The 23,911-nt window shown below is 40.7% G+C and overlaps 1 protein-coding gene across 6 annotated transcripts in view; it reads left to right on the forward strand.

Moving 5' to 3' along the window:
* Positions 1-23,911, forward strand: part of mob2a (MOB kinase activator 2a) — a 208,578-nt gene that overhangs the window by 132,468 nt on the left and 52,199 nt on the right. Inside the window, exons 1-2 of one of the 6 annotated variants that reach the window (XM_048545876.2) lie at positions 5,610-6,696; positions 6,987-7,101. The exons of 3 other annotated variants lie outside the window; for them this stretch is intronic. In XM_048545876.2, coding sequence (XP_048401833.1) covers positions 7,064-7,101 — 38 coding nt within the window. In that variant the 5' untranslated portion in view covers positions 5,610-6,696; positions 6,987-7,063. Of the gene's footprint in view, positions 1-5,609; positions 6,697-6,775; positions 7,102-23,911 lie in introns of those variants that run through there. 2 more of the 6 variants (XM_048545873.2, XM_048545872.2) reach the window with 2 other exon arrangements.

Raw genomic sequence — 23,911 nt, forward strand, 5'->3', positions numbered from 1 at the left:
TGGGCTAGAGATAATAGCAACTGCAGATGCTGGACAATCTGAGATAACAATGTGTAGAGCTGGCTGAACACAGCTGGCCAAGCAGCATCTTAGGAGCAGAAAAGCTGACATATCGGGCCTAGACCCTTCATCAGAAATTGGCTTGAAACGTCAGCTTTTCTACTCCTTTGATACTGCTTGGCCTGCTGTGTTCATCCAGCTCTACATGTTATCTCCTATTCATGAGCTGCTGAGTTGATTCATTTGATTCTTTTGTTGGTTAGAATGTGCTTTTCAGTTATCCTTCGGATGCTTCCAGTGGTTTGCAAGGTGCACAAGACGGTTAGTTCACTTGCGAAAGGTCTTTGACTTATCAGTCAAAACTCTCAGCTTATAATAACTACTGAGGGAAAGATGAACTGGTTTTCTTCAGGTTAAAATATGTTTTGAATGCAGACAGCAGAACCATTTTCTGTTGTGGTGGAGTACAAAGCACTTTTCTCTATCTTGTCCAACAGCTTGGAGTTGGGAACAACCTGAGAACCAATGACGTAGTCATTGACAGGTAAAAGACCATTGTCATTCTAACTAGTCACTGGTACATAGATCAATAAACTACTTGGTGCCAACCAGCTGCACCTGTATACGGAAGCTTCAGTTTGTCTGCGACCATATGAATGCTGCTTGTTCCAGCAGCTAATTACACAATTCTTGGCGTAGTGTCAGATGTCTTGCTTTACAAAACATACAGCAAACTTTTAAAATGGCTTTTTCCCATTTCAGTCCACAATTTTTTAAAAAAAACAATTATTAAAAGGCATGGTCTTTACATTTTGTCATAATCTACATATAGTTCAATGATAATCTGATCCATACTCTTCCTCCGCAAATCTATTCTTCGTAAAACACGGTGGGGCATGAAACTCCAACATCAGAATAATGCATCCAAATTTTACATGGAACACAAATGTAATTTTCTTAGTGAAAACAATTAATTTCCTTCAATTTTTGGTTGTAGAAAATAATAAAGATATGTTTTTTGAATTCCCCTAAGTTCATTTTAATTTGGTCATGAGATAGAGATCTCCTGAAGGCTGAGAGATAAAAGCTGATGCAGGTGGTGGTGCTTCAGCCACCAAATGATCAATGAGGATTACTTGTATGTTATACCCTTTTTCCTAACCAAGTATTACACTTGTGTGTGGCCCTCTCCAATGTTAAAACATTATTGAAAAAGCATGAGATCCTTAAGAATGCACACAATGAGCCAGTTATTATTTAATAGACACATGATACTAATCTAGTTTATTGTCAAGAGAAATATAACAAGTTTAACTCTTCAAAATGTAAAGGTTGTAAAATTCAATTTGGCAACATTAAAACTAAAGTATTATCATTTTGAACAAAATGTAATCGCCCCCAAAATCTGAGCCAGTTGCAACAGTTTTCAATATCACTTGAAACAAGTTTTTAGATTTGAAAAAAGAGCTGAATGCTGAGTTCCTAAATGCTAAATTTAGTGCTTATTTGAAATTTTTAATAGCCATTCCTCCTTCCTAACAATTGATTAAAAACATAGCTTTAATGAAAATATTAAATAATGAGTTCAGGTGAACAAAATGCAAAATAACAATTGAAAATGCTGGAAACCATAGGAGAAAAAAAAACAGAAGTGTTGATTCATTATATTCTGAGCAGAGAATAGATAACTAATGTTCTAAAGTTTCAATGAAGGGATCTTACCTTAAAATATTTTTATTCCAAAAACATGCTGTATTCAGAAAATTTGTAAAGTACATTCCAAAACATTTGATTTGAAAATTACAGAAACAGCAAACAGTTTCAGCTTGTCTCCAAATAGCATGTTCCACTCTGGGGTACCTGACTGCAATTCGAATAATTTTAATATTCCATGTCAAGCGTACAATCTGAGGGCAAAAAATTTCAAATTGCAAATTACAAGGAAATGCAATGGAAATAAACTTGCCTCAATATAACTTCAATGCTTATGTTGTACAGAATGTATTACAGGAATACAACCCTTAGGGTCATACAATTTCCAGCTCCATGGTGTATTATTGCTGAAAGGCTTTTGACCACAATTTTTCCCAACTGTGCTGTTACAGCAACTGCCTTAAACTTTAGCTTGCTAATCAGCATGTAATCCTGGTCCTTGGAATGTGCCAGTCCATAACTGGAAGAAAGCACATCTCTTTTCAGGTTAATGGTCTTTCAGCAACACTTTATGTTTAGTTTGGCGTGCATCCTTGGGAACAGTCCGTAAAGTGCAGAATCCTGTGTCATCTTGCCAGGTGAACCTGACCAAAAAAAACACTGCTTCTGTCCGTAGAATTTCTTTGTAGAATTACATTTTACAGGAAGTGGTCAATTGTTTCTTCCCCTCCATAGCCACCTCAAGGGCAGTATGTGGAGGGGTTGAACCTCTGGTCATGTGGAAAGGAGGTGAAAGGCAGGGCCTTTCTCACCACCAGTTAAGCTACATTTTGAGAGACATTATGCAAACGACAGTCTGCTCAGGGAACATCTGAAAGGGTCCACTAAAGGCTACTATCTGCTTTTCCGTCGGCCTCAAGGACGTTACGTGCAGACCACTATCTGATGGGCTTCTGATCAGTGGTATTTATTTTCTACATAAACCTTTCCAAAAGTGACAGACACAAATTGAAGATAACAAAGTGTGGAGCTGGATGAACACAGCAGGCCCAGCAGCGTCTTAGGAGCACAAAAACTGACATTTCAGGCCTAGACCGTTCTTCAGAAAAGGAGGAGGGGGAGACGGATCAAAGAAGGATAGAGGAGAAGATAAGTGGAGAAGAGACAGACAAGTTAGAGGCAGGGATGGAGCCAGTAGAGGTGAGTATAGGTGGGAAGGTAAGGAGGGGAAAGGTCGGTCTGGGAAGGATGGACAGGTCAAGGGGGCAGGATGAGGTTAGTAGGAAGGAAATGGGGGTGCGGCTTGAGGTGGGAGGAAGGGATAGGTGAGAGGAAGAACAGTTTCAGGAGGCAGGGATGAGCTGGGCTGATTTTGGGATGCAGTGGGGGGAGGGGAGATTTTGAAGCTTTTGAAGTCCACATTGATACCATTGGGCTGCAGGGTACCCAAGCTGAATATCAGGTGCTGTTCCTGCAACCTTCGGGTAGCATCATTGTGGCACTGCAGGAGGCCCAGGATGGACATGTCGTCTGAGGAATGGGAGGGGGAGTTAAAATGTTTCGCGACTGGGAGGTGCAGTTGTTTATTGCGAACTGAGCGTAGATGTTCTGCGTAGTGTTCCCCAAGCCTCCGCTTGGTTTCCCTAATGTAGAGGAGGCCACAATGGGTACAGCAGATGCAGTGTACCACATTGGCAGATGTGCAGGTGAACATCTGCTTGATATAGAAATTCTTCCTGGGGCCTGGAATGGGGGTGAGGGAGGAGGTAGGGGGTCAAGTGTAGCACTTCCTGCGGTTGCAGGGAAAAGTGCCGGGTGTGGTGGCTTGGAGAGGAGTGTGGAGCGGACAAGAGAGAGTGGTTATGAGAGTGGTCCATCCAGAAAGCAGACAATGGTGGGGATAGAAAAATGTCTTTGGTGGTGGGGTCAGATTGCAGATGGTGGAAGTGTCAGCGGATCATGCGTTGGATCCGGAGGTTGGTGAGGTGGTATGTGAGGACGAGGGGGATTCTCTTAGGATGGCTATTGCGGGGGCAGGGTGTGAGGGATGTGTTGCAGGAAATGTAGGAGACGTGGTCAAGGGCATTTTCACCCACTGTTGCGGGGGTGGGGGGATGTTGTGGTCCTTGAAAATGAAGACATCTGAGATGTACAGGAGTGGAATGCCTCATTCTGGGAGCAGATGTGGCCGAGGTGAAGGAATTGGGAATAGGGGATGGAATCTTTCCTGGAAAGTGGTGTATTCTCGGTACCTGTGGGAGTCAGTGGGCTTGAAGCGGATATCGGTTTCTAGGTGGTTGCCTGAGATGGAGACAGCAGAGGTCCAGGAAGGTGAGGGATGTGTTGGAGATGGTCCAGGTGAACTGAGGTTTTGGGTGGAAGGTGTTGGTGATTCAAAATCTCCCCTTCCCCCATTGCATCCCAAAATCAGCCTGGCTCATCCCTGCCTCCCTAACCTGTTCTTCCTCTCACCTATCCCCTCCTCCCACCTCAAGCTGCACCCCCATTTCCTTCCTACTAACCTCATCCCACCCCCTTGCCCTGTCTGTCCTCCCTGGACTGACCTATCCCCTCCCAAGCTCCCCACCTACACTCACCTCTACTGGCTCCACCCCCGCCCCTTTAATTTGTCTGCCTCCTCTCCACCTATCTTCTCCTCAATCCATCTTTGATTCCCCCTCCCCCTCTCTGCCTATTTATTTCAGAACTCTCTCCCCATCCTCCTTTCTGAAGGGTCTAGGCCCACGACGTCAGCGCTTGTGCTCCTGAGATGCTGCTGGGCCTGCAGTGTTCATCCAACTCCACACTTTGTCTCTGATTCTCCAGCATCTGCAGTTCCCATTATCTCATACACAAATTGAACTTTGGCACATAATTATATTCTGCATTTGCATACTGAAGATTCACATACACAGGTGGCTGTCCAGTGGAGTTGATTGGCTATATTTTTCCCTACTTTTTTTATCTAGAGGTTTGTATATTGTGCCCATGTAAGCATGGTCCGTTTTCAATGAGTGGATAAAGCAGATGATTGCTCAAGTGATCACTATGGTATAGAAATGAGGAAGGGTCAGTCCTGTGTCATATATAGTAACAACGAGAGTGCTTCGCACCTAAGTTCTTCAATATTCCGCATGTCCAGTTTTTGTTTTCATGTGCCAATTTGCCCCTTCTGGTTTTTAGGGCCCGCCCGACAGATCTTTACCCTGATGGTGGGTGGAACAAAGGATTGGTCAACCCACACCCCAAAGAACGCGGTCTTGCTATTGCTGTTATTTGTCGTTGTTCTGAAGACCAATGACACCTTAAGGATGTCTGTTTACTTCATAGCTATTAACTGACCAACTGTATGTTTCCAGCATTTTCTGCTCCTCCTCGGGGTAACTGCAGTCATCCCACTTGTGTAGGTATTTGCTAGAAGCAGAAGAGCAAAAGTATGATTGCAAGTCAAAAACTGAATTATTTGAACGATGATCCAGGAAGAATTCTGTAGTGTGTTCTTTCTAGGAATTGCAGCACAATTTTTAAATACTTTATTTTCTTCAGTTCATGGAAAATTTACATTTGTGCTGCATCAATTGGCAAAGTATCCAAATAGCATGAAGTGCTCTTTATAGAAAAGGAAAATTTGACTAGCCAGTCAAACTCCCAGACTGACGCCACCTGGCTCTGTTTATGTAAAGATAAAGCCAAAGAATTCTTCTTCCTCGCGCTCTTTCTCCCCTTCTGTCTGGGAGTCTTTTTGGGAGAAGAATGAAAAATATCTTTTTGATTTTTAAGGAATAGTGGCAAACCAAGTACTTTTCGCATTTTCCTTTCAAAATGAAATATATTTTCTTCTGTACGTGAATTTGTTTTTGTTACTTTATAAAAGAAGCTCTGAAAATGTGCTTAGCTTCAATGGATCTCGAGCAAGAAAGATACGTTTCAAATGAACCTAATTAATGGCTACCAGCTGTTTGAAGTATATTTAATGAAAGCTTCGGTAGAATGGTTAAACTATTTAGCAATGTAAGGTTAGAAGTTTGATAAATAAAAGCTATGTAATAATGTTAGGGCCTTTGCATTCTACGTCGTCTTACTTGGTTAGAGAAAGACATGAAACTTGAGATGGTCATTATTTATAGGCCCTAGGGTCTTGGGCCTTTGTATCTCATGAGGGGGGTCTTAAGCTTTTGCCTGGTTTAAGATGAAACTTTAGCTTAGTCAGTTTTAAATTTGGTTTCTATGTAATTGTTTGTTTGTGACCTGAAAGTACACGTGTAGTTATCGACATTCTTTAAAATGAACACTTTAAAAAATTACTTGCCCCGACCTGTTAAAATTCCCGTTGACAGTGAATTTCTTGTTTCAGTCAGGATCCAAGTGGGCAGCTCCATTTGAGGGGCTATTAAGTGGACGGGAAGGAAAACTGAACAGCCTAATCAGAAATACTGTGCAACTGTGATTTATGCAGAGCAGCCTGCCGGGGGGGGGGGGGGGAAACCACATTTCTATGTCTGGGAACTTGTAACGGCGTTCAATGTTTCTTGTTAGTTTTATAGGAACGCTGCTCCAAAATTGTTCTGTTAACCCACAAGGCAGGCTGAAGATCCATCTTGCTGTTTTTCTTGGGAGTGCAGTGGAGCGATTTGCGGTTATTTTATGACAAGTGAGATTCAGTGGCAGTGAGGAGGTGATTTCGAAGCGATATAATCATTCAGGGGAACGGTCGTGGCAAGGTATCAATGCAATTCGGCTGGAAGGTTTTATTGTTTTTATTTACCTGACAATTTGGTATATTTGAAAGAAATTTTGGCCTGTCACCCTTGGAGACAGATTCTGGGTTGGACCTGCTGTTTTGTCTCCAGTAATTGTTCCTCACTTGTATTGAATTAACGTACACGTTAATTTCTAAAAAAAATTCCGCTCGTAAGATTGCTAATCAACGTCAGCAAAGATTCCTTTTTTCTATCTATTTGACAAAATCAGTCTGGATTTCATCATAAGACTCCTGTCAGCAAATATGAGGCTGAAGAGGAATGGATCGTACACACTGCACAGGTACAGTTTATATTCCTGACCTCTGTCTCGGTGCCTTTAAAAGTAAACAGGGAACAAAAAACGCTGTCGGTTAGCGATTTGCATTTTGTTCTAATCGTCCTTGGCTCTACTGCCAGCCTGGGTAAACACGCAGATGCGTGTTTGAACTCTGCTCAATTCCTTTCACTGTTGAGTTAAAGATTCTTCTCTTTCGGAAAGTTAACCGCTTGTGTGTATTTGTGAGAAATGTTTCTGTCTTTCCCTTCCCCACTGCAATCACCGGGGGTTGTACGATCCTCTGGGCAGAGCAGTCGAGGAGGAAGTTAGTGCAGATCTTGGGAACAGCATGTGAAGATCAAGAGGAAGCAAAGAGACCAGCTACAGCTCGATGGACATCCTGTTCTGCTTCGACTGCGTCTTGTTTAGGTACAATATGACGCTGCCACTTGTATTTTATTACCCCACCCCATTTTTCGCTTTTATCGGATCATCCATTGCCTCCGTTTTTGATTTTGTTCAAATTCTTGTGACATCGTGTGCCCAGACTGCATAATGGTAACAAGTTTAGTTTTAGTGGCCGTCCTTCACGTACATTGCACATTCGAAAGCCACTGGCTTTACATCATCATTGCTTCGATTGCTTTGTTCACTGTCGCATTTTAATTAAGATTATTGAAGGTTAAAACTTTATTGTTGACGTGATCGTTGCGTACCCACTTTGAGATGTTACTTAAGATTCGACTGAGCCTGAGTCAAGTTAGTCAATATCAACTCTGACATTACTGCTATATATATTCTGCAGCTAGTGATTAAAAGTGATATAAAGTTGTCTGTCATTGGTCCATACTAAAGCAAAATGAGACTTTTTTTAACTTTGAAACTATGTCGGATGGCTGTTTACATTATTCCACCTAATTGATCTGTACTTATTAATGTAGTGCTCACACATTTGTTCAAAAATACATTTACTTCGAGAACACGTCAGAGCTAGTCGTTTTCTCATTGCTGTACAAAATAAGTTTGGGTGGTTTTAGGAAGGTGGGTAAGGGAAAACAGTACAACAGTTGCAAGCAACTAACGCACTGGAGTTCTGCAGAAGGCATTCCTGCAGTTATCTTGAACTTGAATCGATATTTTTGGTCAACTTTTGATCTCATTCCAGAAAGGTGATAGATAAAATAATACATAAGAATCTGACCGGGATAATTGACTGCTGTTCTGTCATGGTTCATAATATATGTTACAGTAGCATAAGTTGAAATTTGTTGATTTTTGTTGTCACAAAGGCCTCAATCTGTATACTTTGGTATATTTTATATTTGAAATTGGAAAGATTCCTTTCTCCTATCATTCATGTGTGTATTCCTGTGTTTTTTCATCCCATCCACTGAAGGCAAATGTTTATTGCCGGTTTAAAACTGCAATATGTAATATAGTGTTTTGTTGCCCATTGTGACAATGGGATCTGCAAGTTGCATTTTTGACACGTTTTTAAAAAAAAAGACAGAACAGCAGAAGTAAGCCATTCGGCCATTGCGTCTGCTTTGCTGTTCATGGTTGATCTGATAATCCTCAACTCCATTTGCTTGTCTTTCCCCATAACTCTTGATTCTCCTACTGATATAAAGGCACACCTATTTCAACTTTTAATCTTCTCAATAACCCAGCCTTAATAGTTCGATGTGGTATTGAATTTCACAGATTCACTACCCTTTTGAGACAAGAAATTCCTTCTCATCTCTGTCTTAAATGGGTGGCCTCTTACGTTGAGGTAAGGGCTTCGGTTCGAGAGTCTCCCACAAGACGAAATGATCTCTCTGCACCTACCTTGTCAGGCTCCCTTAAGATCATTGTTATAATTAGTTGTGAGTTGAATGTTGCAAGACCTATTTGGAATTGACAACCATTGGTTTGTCCAGTTGAGAGCTGTTAGAAGTCCTAGGGCTAAATTCTAGGACATTTGGTTCACCGAGTTAAGCTCAGCCTCACTTGATTATTCATGTCTCCTATACTGGTTGGTGTCAAGAAGTCAGTTTTACATTTAAGGAGACAGTTGTATCTCTATCTTGCATGCCACTTTTTCACTGAGAAATCTTTTAAGCACTTGATTAAATTGATTGCAATGAGGGGTAACTTGTGCGCACACACTTGGGTGGTGTTTGCATCTCCCTTAGAATTATCCCGGGAAGAACAAGGAAGCTGGTTGCTGCCTGTACATAAAGGCAGCGACCAGATTAACACTCTTTAATTACGAGAGTCATAGATTCTTCACCTTGGACAGTCCCAAATTGCACCTGTCATGAGCCAAATAATTCATGGAGTGCAGCAGGCAAAAGTCTTTTTTTTGAGCACTTGGTTTTCTCCAGAATCCCTACGAAATGAAATTAATCCCTATTTATCTTTTCAAAAACTAAACAACTAAACATTGTCAGTCAAATAACCAAAGATGAACAGCAATGGTAGACTAGTTGCTTTTTAGAGTTTCTTAGAGCAGCTGGTTCTGGAAGCAACCAGTCAGCAAGTTTTGTTCGACTTGGTATTGCATAATGAGACAGGATTAATAATGACCTATGAATTAATGAACCCACAGTTAGCAATGATGATGATGATAAGACTGAATTTTCCATCCAGTTTGAAGAGAAGTATGTGTAAGATTGCTAATTTAAATTTAAAGAGCAACTTTATGGGCATGAAAGCTGATCTAGCTGAAATGAACTGTGATAGCTAGGTTAGGAGATAATTCAATAGAGAGGCAAGGGCAGATATGTAAGAATGCTCAGAATTAACATTTCTATTATTGAAAAAAAAGACCATCCATTGTTATCTGAACACTTTTTAAGGCAACCTCAAATTTAAGAATAAGCTTATAATTGCACTATAATCTACGGAAGGTCAGATGATTGGTGAGAATGTGAAGAATGGCAGAGAAGAATGCAGAGGTTAGTCAGAAGGAAGTAATTAGTTTGAGAGGACCTTTGCTAAAATCTAAAAGCCCTAGCAACTGTTTTTATAGATGTCTAAAAGGAAAGGAATAAATAAAATGACAGTTGGACTTCTTGAGGATAGGCATTAATAACGGATACAATGGAAATGGTAGGTGAAATGTTCAAATAATTTGCTTCTGCCTTGACAATAGTGGTGACAAAAAATGTCCCAGTAATAGATGTGAATCAGGAGTTGGTGCAAGGAAGAGAAAAACTTGATGAAATTAAAGGAAAACAGTGCTGAGCAAACTGCTGACAAATCCCCAGGTCCTGATGGACGACGACTTAAGATCTTAAAATAGATAGCTCATGAGATTGTAGCTATGCTGGTGTAAATTTTGCAAACTTTGCAAGATTCAAGGAAGCATAGGCCATTTGGCTTGGCCTCTGTTGTGGGCGAGGTGCCAGAATCGGTCATTAAGATGATTATAGCTGGGCATTTTTAAATCCAGTGTTATTGTGGAGAGTCAGCTTGGTTTTTTTTGAGCTAAAAATTGTCTATAGCCAATTTATTAGAATTCTCTAAAGGAGAAAATGTCATGTGGGCAGGGGTGAGCCTGTTACCACACTGTAATTCAAGATGACGGTGCTGGCATAATAGTATCCGAGCTCCTGAGCATGTCCACTCCAGGCCGGCTGCATCCTTCTAGCTCTCACTTGCTGTTGCTCACGCTGGCTGTCTTACTCGCATAGCGCTTGCTGTTGCTCGTGCACTCTCTCAAGAGTGGACTTGTAACACAGTTGTCATCTCTATACCTGGAATGGGGATACCTTGCAGAAGTGCTGGAGCTGTTTGAAGACCCCTTGTGCAGAAGATGAACTCCATTTATGTAATTTGTCTTTAACCTTCTTAACTCAAAATGGTGCTGGATTGTGGCAACAAAATACTTTTCACTGTATCTTCCTAGATATGTGACAATAAATAACTCACTCAGTTGGATTTCTTGAGATTTGACAAGATACTGCACAAAAAGTTATTGCACAAAGTAGGAACAAATGGCGGAGGGGTAATATAAGATGGGTGGCTGCAGGAAACAAACTATGCATAAATTGATCTTTTTTATATTGGACAGGATGTGAAAAGTGGGGTTCTGCAGGTGTCCATTCTAGGGCCTTAACTTTTTCACAACTTGTATCAGGGGAGTGAAGGTATAGTGGCTAAAGTTAGGCGTGACATCAATAAAGAAAGTATGTTGCGAAGAAGGTAGAAGAGAGTTTGAAGACTGAATGAGTGAGCAAAAATTTGGCAGATTGGGTACAGTGTGTGAAAAATTAAAATATGATCTGTTTGGGTTTCCAGAAGACCTTTGACAAAGTAGGGAGGCTACTAAATAAGGTAGGAGCTTATGGTATTAGAGGCAAGATATTAGAGCAGGTTGAGAGCAGGGCTAAAGAGGTCTTCTACAGGATAGCAGCCTGACTAGTGGAGCTCCACAGGGGTCAATGTTAACAACATGGACCAAGGAACTGAAGGTATTATTGCTAAGTTTGCAGATGACGCAAAGTGGAGAGGCAGCTATTATTGAGGAAGCAAAGAGGTTGTAGAAAGTCTTGGACATGCTGCAAAGAAGTGGCTGATGGAATACAGTAAATAGTGTGACGCTATGCACTTTGGTGAGAAGCGTAGTAGTGTAGACTATTTTTCCAAACTGGGAACGGCTTTGGAAATCTGAAGCACAAAAAGATTGAAGCGTTCTAAATCAGGATTCCTTTAAGGTTAACGTGCAGGCCCCGTTGGCAATTAGACAAATGCAATGTTAGTATTAATTTTAAGAGTGCAGAATTGAGCAGACTAAGAGCAGAGATGTATTGCTGAGGCTGTATAATGCTTTGGTCAAACCACATTTGGAATATTGTGAGCGGTTCTGAGACCCATATCTCAGGAAAGACGTGCTGGCATTTGTGGAGATGCAGAGCAGGTTTACAAGATGGATCCTGGGAATGAGGGGCTAATTATATGAGGAGCAGTTGAGGACTCCGGATCTGTATTCAGTGAAAGGTGATTGGGGGGGTTCTAATTGAGACTTAGAGAATACTAAGAGGCCTAGACGAAGACCCAAGGGCACAGCTAAAAAATGAAGAGGTAAGCTGTTTAAACTGAGATGAGGAAGAATTTCTTCAGTCAGAGGATGTATAATCTGTGGAACTCATTTGACATAAGACCAAGTTATTGAGTATATTTATGTCTGAGGTCGATTGGTTCTTGATTAATAAGAGGATCGGGGTCACCAGGAGGAGGCAGAATGGGTGAATGAAATAGATCAGCCATGATCAAATGGCAGAACAAATTCAGTGGGCTGAATAGCCTAATTTTGCTCGTATGTCTTTTGGCAAGAGTATTACCACGAACAGAGGACAGCTGCAGAATTCAGGGTACGGAAGGATCTAGGTGTTGTAGTGCATAAATAATAAAAAGTCAATATGCAACTACAAAGGTATTGGATTGTTTTTTGCGCTGGAGAACTGTAACCAGCCTCAAGGATTGATTGCTTTTTGTTTATTTATATCAATGGTTTGGATATGAATTTTGAAGGCTTGGTTAAGTGTGCAGTCCAAAAGTAGACTGCGTATGGTTATGTGGGGGTACTGGAAGGCTGGGGGTGGGGGGGTGTTGGTGCGGGCAGAGACTTACAAAGGACCTGAGGAGTACCTTTTTCACACAAAGGGTGGTGCATGTACAGAATGAGGAAGTGGTGGAGGCTGATATGATTACAACATTTAAAAGGTATTTGAATGGGTATATGAATAGGAAGGGTTTAGAGAGATCTGGGCCAAATATTGGCAAATGTGACTAGGTCAGATTGGGATGCCTGGTCGATGCGAACAAATTGGGCCGAAGGGTCTGTTTCTATGCTGTATGACTCTTAAGTGATTAAGAAGGGTCAGGGTTAGGGTTAGGGTTTGGGTTCGGATGTTATCCTTCTTAGAGGAACTGGACTTAAAAGTAAGGGAAGGGAAGGGTCACTGGACCCGCAACATTAACTCTGATTTCTTTTCTTTACAGATGCTGTGAGACCTGCTGAACTTTTCCAGCAATTTTGTTTTTGTTCCTTATTTACAGCACCCACAGTTCTTTTGGATTTTATAAAATTAAGGGCGTTGTGTTTCATTTATGCAGGGCTTTGAGGCCACGTCACCAAAACTCTGCAGTTTTGATTTCCCATTTAATGAACAATGTAAATGTATTGGAGATGGATCAGACGCAATTTACTCGATTGGAAGCTGGAATGAATTTTTGCTTATGAGGCGAAGTTGTGCCAACTAGGTTTGTTCTGCTGGAGTTTAGAGGAGTCAAAGGTGATTTAATTTCAATAACTGATGCTGAATGGTGTGGACAAGGTAGACTTGGAAATTGTTTATACTTGGTGAGTAAAGAACACGGGGCATTGACATAAAATTAGAGATTGTCCTTTTAGGTCAGATGAGAATTTTTTTGAGGGTTGTACACTTTGGAAGTTTATCAGAAAGTGATGGCAGTGGAGCCCTTGAATGCTTATAGTGCAGACATTGATTCCATTGTATTACAAAAATCTAAGATTATTGAGAGTAAAAGGGAATTCAGAAGACCAACAAATCAGCTATGGTCTTTATTGAACAAATTAAAACAAAACAAATCGGAAACAGAAGAAAGAAATTGCTGGAAAAGTTCAGCAGGCTTGGCAGCGTCTGTCGAGAGAAAACAGAATTAATATAGAGTCCAGTGATCCTTCTTTAGAACTCGACACATTAACTGTTCTTCCTCTCCATTGCTGCCAGACCTGCTGAACTTTGTTTTTGTAATACAAAGCAATTTGTTTGTATGATGTCATTGGATATTGGATAGGCTTGAGGGACAGGATTACCCACCTTTTAATTTGTATGACTTTTTTCTTTGCCTTCATTCATGGTGATCAGATTTCTTCAAGTCATTACATTGCATGAGGATGTTGTGATATTGCATTTATATTGGAAGTTTAATCACTTATAATGTTAGGAAACGTATCATTTGAATGGATAGGACTTAAAATCCTGTTCTGATTGAGAATTATTATGTTGCAAATAACAAAATCTGTAAGTGTCTGAACCTTAGATGCCCAAAAGGTAAATTTGAAAGCCAGTAGTTCAGTGAATAAATTCTGTACATGAGGCATTTGGTATTAAACTTCTGTGTTGCTGTAGAGCAATGGGTAAGGGAACCGGAAAGAGAGAGGGGAGATTTATCACTCAATTCCAGTGTCACAGGACCAGTGTGAGAAAAGGCAACAATTTTTGTAGTCTGTCACCTGATTCAGTCGCCTTAGAAAATGTGTGTTTGGGAATCTATCTGATTAGTGACATTTTACTGGCTTTTTGGGATCACAGTACTGATGAAAGTATAATGTTGGCAAGTAATTAGAGTGCTGTGCTGTCTTATGACATTCTGGAAGAGGAGGGGAGCAGATTGGAGAAATTTTCATTTGGTTCTTAACCTACCTTTTTACTTCAATGTTCACGTTTGATCTAAATTTTTACTTTTTGATTTGGATCAATGTAGCTACAGGTCAATATTAGAATGTTCCACAAAGCTGAAATGTTGTCAGTTGAAATTATTATAAACGTAACCTTGCATCGCACAGGCTCGTTGGCTGACTGTGAAGCAGTGTTGACCATGAAAGAGTGCACAGTTCCTTCTTGGTCTTTTCTTTCTCATGAGAAATGCCTCATACTGATGTAAGATTGGCTCTATACTTTTTTTAAATCTACAAACTGATTCATGCTGACATCACCCAGACATTTGGTCAAACTCCAAATGAGTAATAATGACATCTGGTTCTACCTCTGCAACACTTCTCTTGACCTTGCATCCGTCTTCATATTATCAGACGACCTGTCAGACATTTCATGGTTGGAATTCTTTATTTGCTTCCTGATGTTGAAACGCCTTTTTGAAAACATCTTGCCCAAGCTTTTAGCAAAACTGTGCTTTTTACCTCCGAATGACATTGGAATGTTTTGTACATTAAAGCTGTCGTAAAAAATGCACATTGGTGCTGTGACTTAAAAATTTGTCAGTTTGTGTAATTTGGAAGGACAGCTTTTGTTTATAAGTGTTTTTATTGTCATTAAAATAAAACTTAATTGGAAAATGCACATTTTTACTGGATTTGAACTAGTTGCACCAGTTTGAGGCAGCACAGTGGCTTACTGCTTAGCAGCACTGCTTCACAGCACGAGAGACCTGGATGCGATTCCACCCTCAGGCAACTGTTTGTGGAATTTACATGTTCTCCCAGTGCCTGCGTGGGTTTCCTCTGGGTGCTCTGGTTTCCTCACATGCTGCAAAGATGTGCAGGTAGGGTGGATTGGCCATAGTAAATTGCCATAGTGTCCAGAGATGTTTAGGTTAGGTGGATTAGCCTTGTGAAATGCAAGGTTACAGTGTTAGGGTATGGTTGAGAGTCTGGGTGGGAGGCTCTTTGGAGAATCAGTGTGGACTTGTTGGGCTGAACAGTCTGTTTCCACACTGTAGGGATCCTGTGATTCAAGCTCAGTATGAAGCTCTTGAAAATTTAGTGAAATATTTGTGTAAAAGCAGCAAGCTACAGCATTTCTTTCGCTAATGATGGAAATAAAATTCACAAAAGTATGAGAAGTATGACCAAGTTTTGAGTCCCATTTCTGCCGAGCTGATTTTCCAATGGAAATTTCGGTTCAATTATACAGCATAAACAGGACATATTTCTGACACTTTGAAATGTCAGGTTACGTTTTTAAACAGAATGGGGATTTTCTAACAGCAGATTTATTTAGGAAAGCTTTAATGTTTTTCAGCTTCTAGTTTAGCCAACAGAAAAATACATCTTCATTGTAAAGGTATAGTTGAGATGTGAATAGAAGAAATAATTTTTAAGTGTGGATTGCCATGTTTGACATGCTTTTATGAGTGCTTTATATTTAGAAGTTGCTGATGTATTTCCTTGCAGCCATGGAGGAAGGGCGGTGTATGTAGAAGTCTGCCTTTCCCTGGAGATTTGTGGCTGTATGGAATGTATGGCTGTCTACATCTGTTTTACAAGATCTTGCATAGCCTGTATATGCTCAACTATGAAGGCGAGAGATGTTGTTTTGTCTGCTTTGCAAAAGAGGCCATGCTTAAACAAAAAAATTGTGTGTTTAAAGTCTAACTATCTTAATTTGAAGGTAAATAACATTTTCTGTTTCTTTACCTGGTGTGGTCACCAGAATCTTGTATGTGCATAATTTTTATTGCTTTTCTGAACTGTACTTTGACGCTAAGACTCTAAGGCATGTTGCACCATATTAGAACATAATTTCTGAATAGTGAATTCTGTAGAGACAATGTTATCTTTTATGCACCAGAAAATTTCTGTAACTAGGCTGAGAGAAGGAAGGAGACTTTATGGCACACAGAGTTAGAATACAGCCCTTTTCATTTTTTGTCATCTGTGATAGAAGTCTCGTGCATTTCAAATGAAACTCTTCTGACTCTGTTTCTGCATGCTTTAAGGATCCTCAATAAAATTACATAGGCACCCTTAGTATCAAACATTTTTAGAAATTGGAGTTTTTAAAATAATTCTTGCTTTCACTATTATTGCAGTGACAGGAGCAATATTAATTTACCACTTTTTTTATTTTCTTCAGGTGGATGCTATTCTTCACAACTTTACCAGATCTAAAACATTTCTAACACGTTAATTTGTTTGCTGAGCTTTGGCCTCACTGAGGCCCTGCATTCAGAATAAGGAAATCCATGTATTTCAACTGATTCACAGCCACTTGTTCTTGTATCTTTAAGAAGTTTTTAAAAATCACAGTCCTTTTTAAATTGGTTCATGAGATGTGGGTGCCCATGGCAAGATGGTTATTGGTTGGTTTGCTGGTTACAGTTGTATGAAGCGTGAAAATAGTGTTGCTTTTGGATGTTAAATACCAATCATCTCAGCTCTAGACTATTGCTGCAGGAATTCCTCAGCAGTGACCACGGCTCAAACATGTTTCACTGCTTTATCAGTGACCTTCCCCTCACTTTAATTATTTGTGCTAACTGCACCATGTTCAGCACCATTTGTGATTCCTCAGATACTGAAACACCCATGTCCTTCTGCAGCAGGACCTGGTCAGCATCCAGAGTTGGAATAGGAAGTGGCAAGTGACATTTGTGCCACACAAGTGCCAGGTGCTAACCATCTCCAACATGAATGAATCTAACCATCTCTCCTTGGCATTTAATAGAGTGACCATCACTGAATCCTCTAATATCAACATCCTGGGGTTAGATTGAACAGAAATTGAATTCTACCAGCCATATAAATATGTTGGCTACAAGCAAGTCAGAAGCAAGGAATTCTGTTGCAAGTAACTCAGCTGCAGATTCCCCAAAACCTGTCCATCATTGAGAAAGCACAATTGATGAGTGTAATAAGATAGCCTCCATTTGCCACAATGAGTGCCGTTTCACCAAAATGGAAGAATCTTAACATAAGCCAGTAAAAACAGCCTGTTTGATTAGTGCCACATTCACCATTTTGAACTAACCTTTTTCAGCTAGAAGATGTGTTCAGTTAACCCTAAATCTATTTTTCTCTCCTTTTTTAAACAATTGCTGAAAAAATAAAAATTAAGTTTTGAATTTTAAAGAAATCAATTTATGTTCCATAAAGTTCTAAGAATGAGATTATATTCACGATGCATATAATACAACAATGCTAATTTACTATGCCACGACCTGATACAAAACAAACGTTTACCTCACGTGGCTTAAAACGCTTCCCTTATGCTATGATCAGTCATTTGCCATCACTGACTCTTCATGAATTCAGTACAGAAAATAAGTGAGATATGTGAGGCAGGTAGGTAAGGTTACCATCTTGAGATAAGCAAGGCATTACTTTTCTAGAAATTTCCCCATTGCTGCAAATGATTATTTTTAGCAACCCTTGGTCAGTTCATCAGGCTTGATTATTTGCTCGTGGAGGCAGTGTTGATAAAGGCAAATTCTCCACCTGATGTTGCAGCACAACTGAGTTTTAACATAAATGATGTGCATGTTAAATTCCAGACTGGAATGGTAGTTCATCACCAGCTGTGATATGAGTACAGTTCTGGGTACGTCGTCATATGGGAAATGTCATTCTGTTGGAGAAGGTACAAATTTTAAGTTTACTTAATTGAAGTTTCTTTGAAGGTAACTGATGGAATTGATGTCAGCAAAGCCTTCATTTGTGAAGGGTTCAAAGACTGAGGAAAACCAAATAATTTGTGTGCAAAATGGAAGATTTAATCCAAGCTAATATCAATTTGGGCTGTATGAGAAGACTATTGAAATAGCTTTCTTCTCCCCTCATTTCCATGCACTGTTTTGGTATTAGAAATCCTATATGTGTGCAATCTGTGAAAAATCCTGAAGTAAAATCCAACCATCAGGGCAAATTCTCACTGAAAACTGAGATTTTAAATCATAGATTTATTTCATAGGAGTTTTTCTGTACATTTTGACTAGACAAATTGATGTTTCAGAGCATTGTACTGTAATTGAAGAATTTTGAAATGTAGTCCGTGTTGGCTGACAAAGTTCCCATAGTGTAATGCGTATGCACAAGCTCACCAAAACAGCAAAGAAAGAATGACTGGTTCTTATGATATTGATTTGAGGGATCAATATTGGCCTAGATGTCAGAAATAACTCAAAAAATTCAGAAATGTCTCCACTGCCTAAACAAGTATGGAGAAATTAAATTTTTAGATTATTTAAAACCATGACAATTTTCCATTTCACTTTGGATGTTGGAAATAAAACCTCCACAAATGTGGCAGGCAGAAGACCTGAATTTGTAAATTCATGACACAGACTTTCAGCATTTTGAGGAGTGAAATATTGCCTTCTCTGTCACTCCCCCTCTCCCTCCAAAATGGTGGCAGTAGGAGGAGGTAATAAAGAAATAAGGTACCTAGTTGGTGAAATGTGGAATGAGGGATGACTCCTGGACAGTTCTTGAGTGACTTGTTTAGGAGGGATACTGAGCGGTAGGAGTGAATAAATTAAAAGCCCTTGCTCTAGATAAGTAGTGCATGACTTTTCTGTATGACGTAGATGAGAACCATTAGAGATATCAATGGAATGCCCTAACCCAAACACAGAAATTCCAATAGCTTTAGCAATGAAGGTAAACTTAGATTAGCTGCTTTTGAAGACTTGTAGTCTGATTTGACCTTTTGATGGCTTAACTATCTTGTTCATATCATGCAATACTGCTTTAGCACTTTTTATCAATGAAAGGATCTCATGACTGTAAAATTTCATCTATCAATCCAAAATTTGAAATAACCTGTAGCAATGTTAATTCAGTACTCATTGTTAAAAATATGTATGAACAGCAAGTGTAAGCTTTTTAATGATGTGACTGGTACTACACTGATAAATGTTATGAAAATCTCCTGCCCATTGTTTCCTTAGCTCTCTAATGTACCAATGTAAACTTGGAAAAAAAAATTGCTGGAGAAGCTAACAGGCCAAGCAGCATCTGTGGAGCGAAATCAGAGTTTGTTTTGGGTCCAGTGACCCTTCCTCAGAACTGATGGCAGCCAGTAAAAAAGTTGGTTTTAATGCAGAAGATAGGGTGGGGGGAGAGGTTAAGGAGTAAACAATAGGTGGCGATAGAGTCCAAAGAGAGACAACACTTGAACCAACAAAGGAATGGTTGGTACAGTGGTTAAATGATTAGCACTGCTGCCTGACAGTGCCAGGGACGTGTGTTTGATTCCACCTTCTGGTGACTGTGTGGAGTTTGTATATTCTCCCTGTGTCTGCATGGGTTTCTGCTGGGTCCCCCGGTTTCCTCCCACAATCCAAACATGTGCAACTTAGGTGGATTGGCCATGCTAAATTGCCTGTAGTGTGTAAATTAGATGGATTAGCCATTGGAAAGGTAGGGTTACAGGGAGATGGTAGGGGGATGGGGATGGACATGCTTCAGAGGGGTGGTGTGGACTTGTTGGGCTGATTGACATGTTTCCACACCTTTGGGACTTTGATTCTGATTAGATAACAACCAGCCGAGGAGAATGAATAGCTACTGATGGGGACAACTAGTGGCTAGCAATGGGCAGTGTGTAATAGCAGACCATGTGATAACAAGGCCCGGTGTGTGGCGGTTAGAGTAAGGGCATGGGTGAAAGTGCCTCAAGCCCTAAATTGTTGCACTTGAGATTGAGTACAGAAATCTGTAGAGTTCCCAAGTGGACTATGAGGTGCTGTTCTTCTAGCTTGCATTGAGCTTTGCTGGAGCACTGCAGCAAGCCTGAGACACAGATGTTGGCTGGGGAACAAGGTGGTATATTGATGTGACAAGCAGCTGGAAGCTCAGTCTTTTTTGCAGACAGAACGTAGACTGCGTGACTGCTTCACAGAACACCTATGCTTCATTTCCTCAATACAGGGGAGACCACATTGTGATCAGGGAATGCAGTACACAAGATTGAGTAAGGTGCAGATAAAGCACTGCTTCATCTGAAAAGTGTGTTTGGGCCCTTGGATATCGAGGAGGGAGGAAGTAAACAAACAGGTGCAGGGCAAGGTGCTATGGGGCTGTGGGGGCATGTTGGGAGTGAAGGAAAAGTGGACGAGAATGTGCTAGAGGGAATGGTCCTTGCAAAACGTTGACCGGGGAGGGGAGGGGAATGGAGTATGTCTGGTGGTGGCATCCCCTGGAGGTGGCTGAAATGGCAGCTAATGATTCTGTGTTTGCTGGTGGAACTGTAGGTGAGGTGGGAGGGAACAAAGGACGTGAGGTCTGAAGTGTGGGACATGGGTCTTGCAACGAAAGCCCTGTCAATACCGTGCTGGGGAATCCTTGGTTGAGGAAGAAAGTGGAAGTTTCGAAGGCCCACTTGTTGCATTTTGCTCTGATGCCAACTTCGACAGAGATGGAAAAACTGGGAGAATGGAGTCGAGTCTTTACCGGAAGCAGGGTATGAGGATGTATAGTCAAGGTGACTGTGGGAGTCACTGAGTTTTTAGTGGATATTGGTGGTCAGCCTATCCCCAGAAATACAAACAGATGTCAATGAAAGAAAGAGCGGAGTCAAAGATGAACCAGGTGAAGGTTAGAGCAGGTTAGAAATTGCAGGCAAAGTTGATAATCTTTTCCACTTCCATAAATGAGAGCGAAGCAGCACCAATGATATCATCAAAATATTCGGAAAAAGTGTTGTGGGTACCGGCCAGAATAGGACCGGAATAAGGATTGCCGCACATGCCCCACAAAGAGACAGGCATAACTGGGGCCTTTGTGGATATTCATGGCCATTGCTGTCACCTGAGGATAGTGAGGGGAGTTGAGATGTTGTTCAGGGTGAAGATGAGCTCGGCCAGGTGGTGGCAGCTGTTGGTAGTTGGGGATGGTTCAGGCCTTTTCCCAGGAAGAGCAGATAGCTTGAGACCATCCTGATGGGGGATCGACGTGTAAACGGATTGTGCATTATGGTAAAGAGGAGGCAGCTGGAGTCCAGAAAGTGGAAATTCTAAAACTGATGAAAAGAGTCAAAGGAATAGCAGGTGCAAGTGACTGAACAAGGGCAGAAAAAATTGAGTTGAGTAAGAAGAGATGAGTTCTGTGGAGAAGGAGCAGGCAGAAACAATTGGTCTGCCCATGCGGTCCTGTTGGTGGATTTTGGGAAGGAGATAGAAGTGAGCTGAGACAATGGGAACTGCAGATGCTGGAGAATCTGAGATAACAAAGTGTGGAGCTGGATGAACACAGCAGGCCAAGCAGCGTCTTAGGAGCACAAAAGCTGACGTTCGGGCCTAGACCCTTCTTCAGAAAAGAAGTGAGCTGTGCGGGTTTGGGAGACAGTGTGGGAAGATCACCAGATGAAATGAGGCTAGTGACCATTGTGGACTTGACGGCCTGATGCTCCGCAGTGGGGTCATGGTCTAGGAGGAGGTATGAGAGCTGTTGCTGAGCCTGTGCAATGTAAAGGTCAGTCTGTCAGAAAACAACAGTACCATGCTTGTCAGTCGGCTAACTAAAATGTTAGGGTTGGATCTGAGCAATGCTCCAGTGAAGCGAAGCTCAAACTGAAAGAAAGGTTCATTTTCTGCTTGGGAACTGTACAGCGTTCTGAATTCAATAGTGAGTTCAACAATTTTAGGTCTTGAAGCATCTTCTCCCGTGTCTTTACCCGAGTCCCACATACCAGGCCTTTTCATCACATGGTCTGCTATTCCATACAGCCCATGTGTAGTCACTAATTGTCTTTATTAACAGTTATTCATTTTCCTGGATTGATGATTATCCACTCCTTTGTCAGTCTCAATGTTGTCTGTCTTTGGGCTCTACCTCCACCTCTCATTTACTGCCTGCTCCCCTCATTCTCGCTTAAAAAGCCACATTTTCCTAGCTGTTGTCAGCTTTGACAAACATTCACTGGACCTGAATCGTTAACTCGGATTTCTCTGCAGTTGTCGCCAGACTTGTTGAACTTTTCTTGCACTTCTGTTTCTGTTTTTGTTATTTGTTTCTGATTTCCAGAATCCACAGTTCTTTTGGTTTTTATTTTTTAACATCAACTTGGAGTTTAGAAATTCCTGCTGAATTCTTGGGAGAAAAGCTAAATTACTTGTGCTGACATTGTTCCTTTGTAACTACCTTCCCCACCCACTTCCCACATTCCTTCCAAACTGTACAGGAACTTGTTGGCATTTAGTATTTGCTGTTCTGTGTATGACTAATGGCACATCTCCATGTGACAGCCTGACACCCCTTTTGGATTTTCCAGAATATACAAATAGAATTTTTGTAGTCTGACCTTTAAGATAATTCAGGATCTTCCCAATTTTGTTTCATTTTAAATGCATATTTCCTTGTAACTTTCAACACTGTTGTTTTGAAATTATTGTGAATTGACATCCCATGTCAAATTTCAATGTTAAAATCTATTTGACATAAGTGAAGTGGGGATATGATGGTTCTTTGCGTCACTTGTCACATTTTGGACAGAATGTTTGCAAAATGGAGTAAAGTTTGTTAAAAGCAAGGTGTTTATTTTATGCCCATAGGTGCTAGCGAGTTTTGAGAAGATTTGTAGCTCAGATTGCGGTTCTGGATGTGAGTTTGCTCGCTGAGCTGGAAGGTTAGTTTTCAGACCTTGCGTCACCATTCTAGGTAACATCATCAGTGAGCCTCCGATGAAGTGCTGGTGTTAGTCCCGCTTTCTATTTATCTGGTTAGGTTTCCTTGGGTTGGTGATGTCATTTCCTGTTCTTTTTCTCAGAGGGTGGTAGATGGGCTCCAAATCAATGTGTTTGTTGATGGAGTTCCGGTTGGAATGCCATGCTTCTCAGAATTCTCATGCGTGTCTCTGTTTGGCTTGTCGTAGGATGGATGTTGTCCCAATCAAAGTGGTGTCCTTCCTCATCAGTGTGTTTATTTTATATTGCCAGCCTTCGCCTGGCATAAAGTATTTTTTTGTCATAATGGCTGCAGGACCAACATTGACTTAGTGACTGTTTTGCAGAATGCCTTCATTTTGTTTATAAGAATGACTCTGCCCTTCAGGTTGTTTGCCATTTCATTAAGCCACCTTGCTCTTGTACCCACATTTATGAACTAGGTCTAGTGTTCGAGCAAAGCACAATGTAAACTCTTCTCACAATATAAACTGTTAGCACTCCCTTTAACTTTGCTCCAGGCACCCTCGCATCTTTTCCACTTACTCCCTTTCCCCGCTTTGTTAACAGCATAAAAAACAGCCTCCTTCAGTTTCAAAAAGGTGTGATTCGACTGAACATCAATTCTGTGTTTTGGTTCACAGATGTTACCAAAACTTTCTGCAGCACTGTTTATATTTGGTATGTTTAGATTCTAGTATGTGCTTTGTCTTTATTAACATTTACTTTTTCTGTGATGGGAGGTGTTTGGGTGCTAATGTACTCAAATGGGAAATTGAGTTTTGAAGGTAAATTGCAGTGGCTTGACATCTGTTTCTGTAATAGTAGACTTTTTTCTGGGTAAAACTTTTATAGTACACATGTTTAATTTTGTCTAATATATATGGATTGCATTTTTTCTTTATGCAGAAGTATTCTACATTTGATAGTTGTTGCAGAAGTCTTCCACTAATATAAACAAGTTAACAGTTGATATAATTCAAAACTGTGAGAAACATTGTAAATGACATGCTGCACTTAACATAGGAACATGACCAGTTGCGTAGAAATAATCAATGAATGTCGAGCAGCGATACCAAGCACAAGATGTAAGCATCCCTTA

This window comes from Stegostoma tigrinum, chromosome 17, assembly GCF_030684315.1.
Source record: "Stegostoma tigrinum isolate sSteTig4 chromosome 17, sSteTig4.hap1, whole genome shotgun sequence".
Classification (NCBI taxonomy): Eukaryota; Metazoa; Chordata; class Chondrichthyes; order Orectolobiformes; family Stegostomatidae; genus Stegostoma; species Stegostoma tigrinum.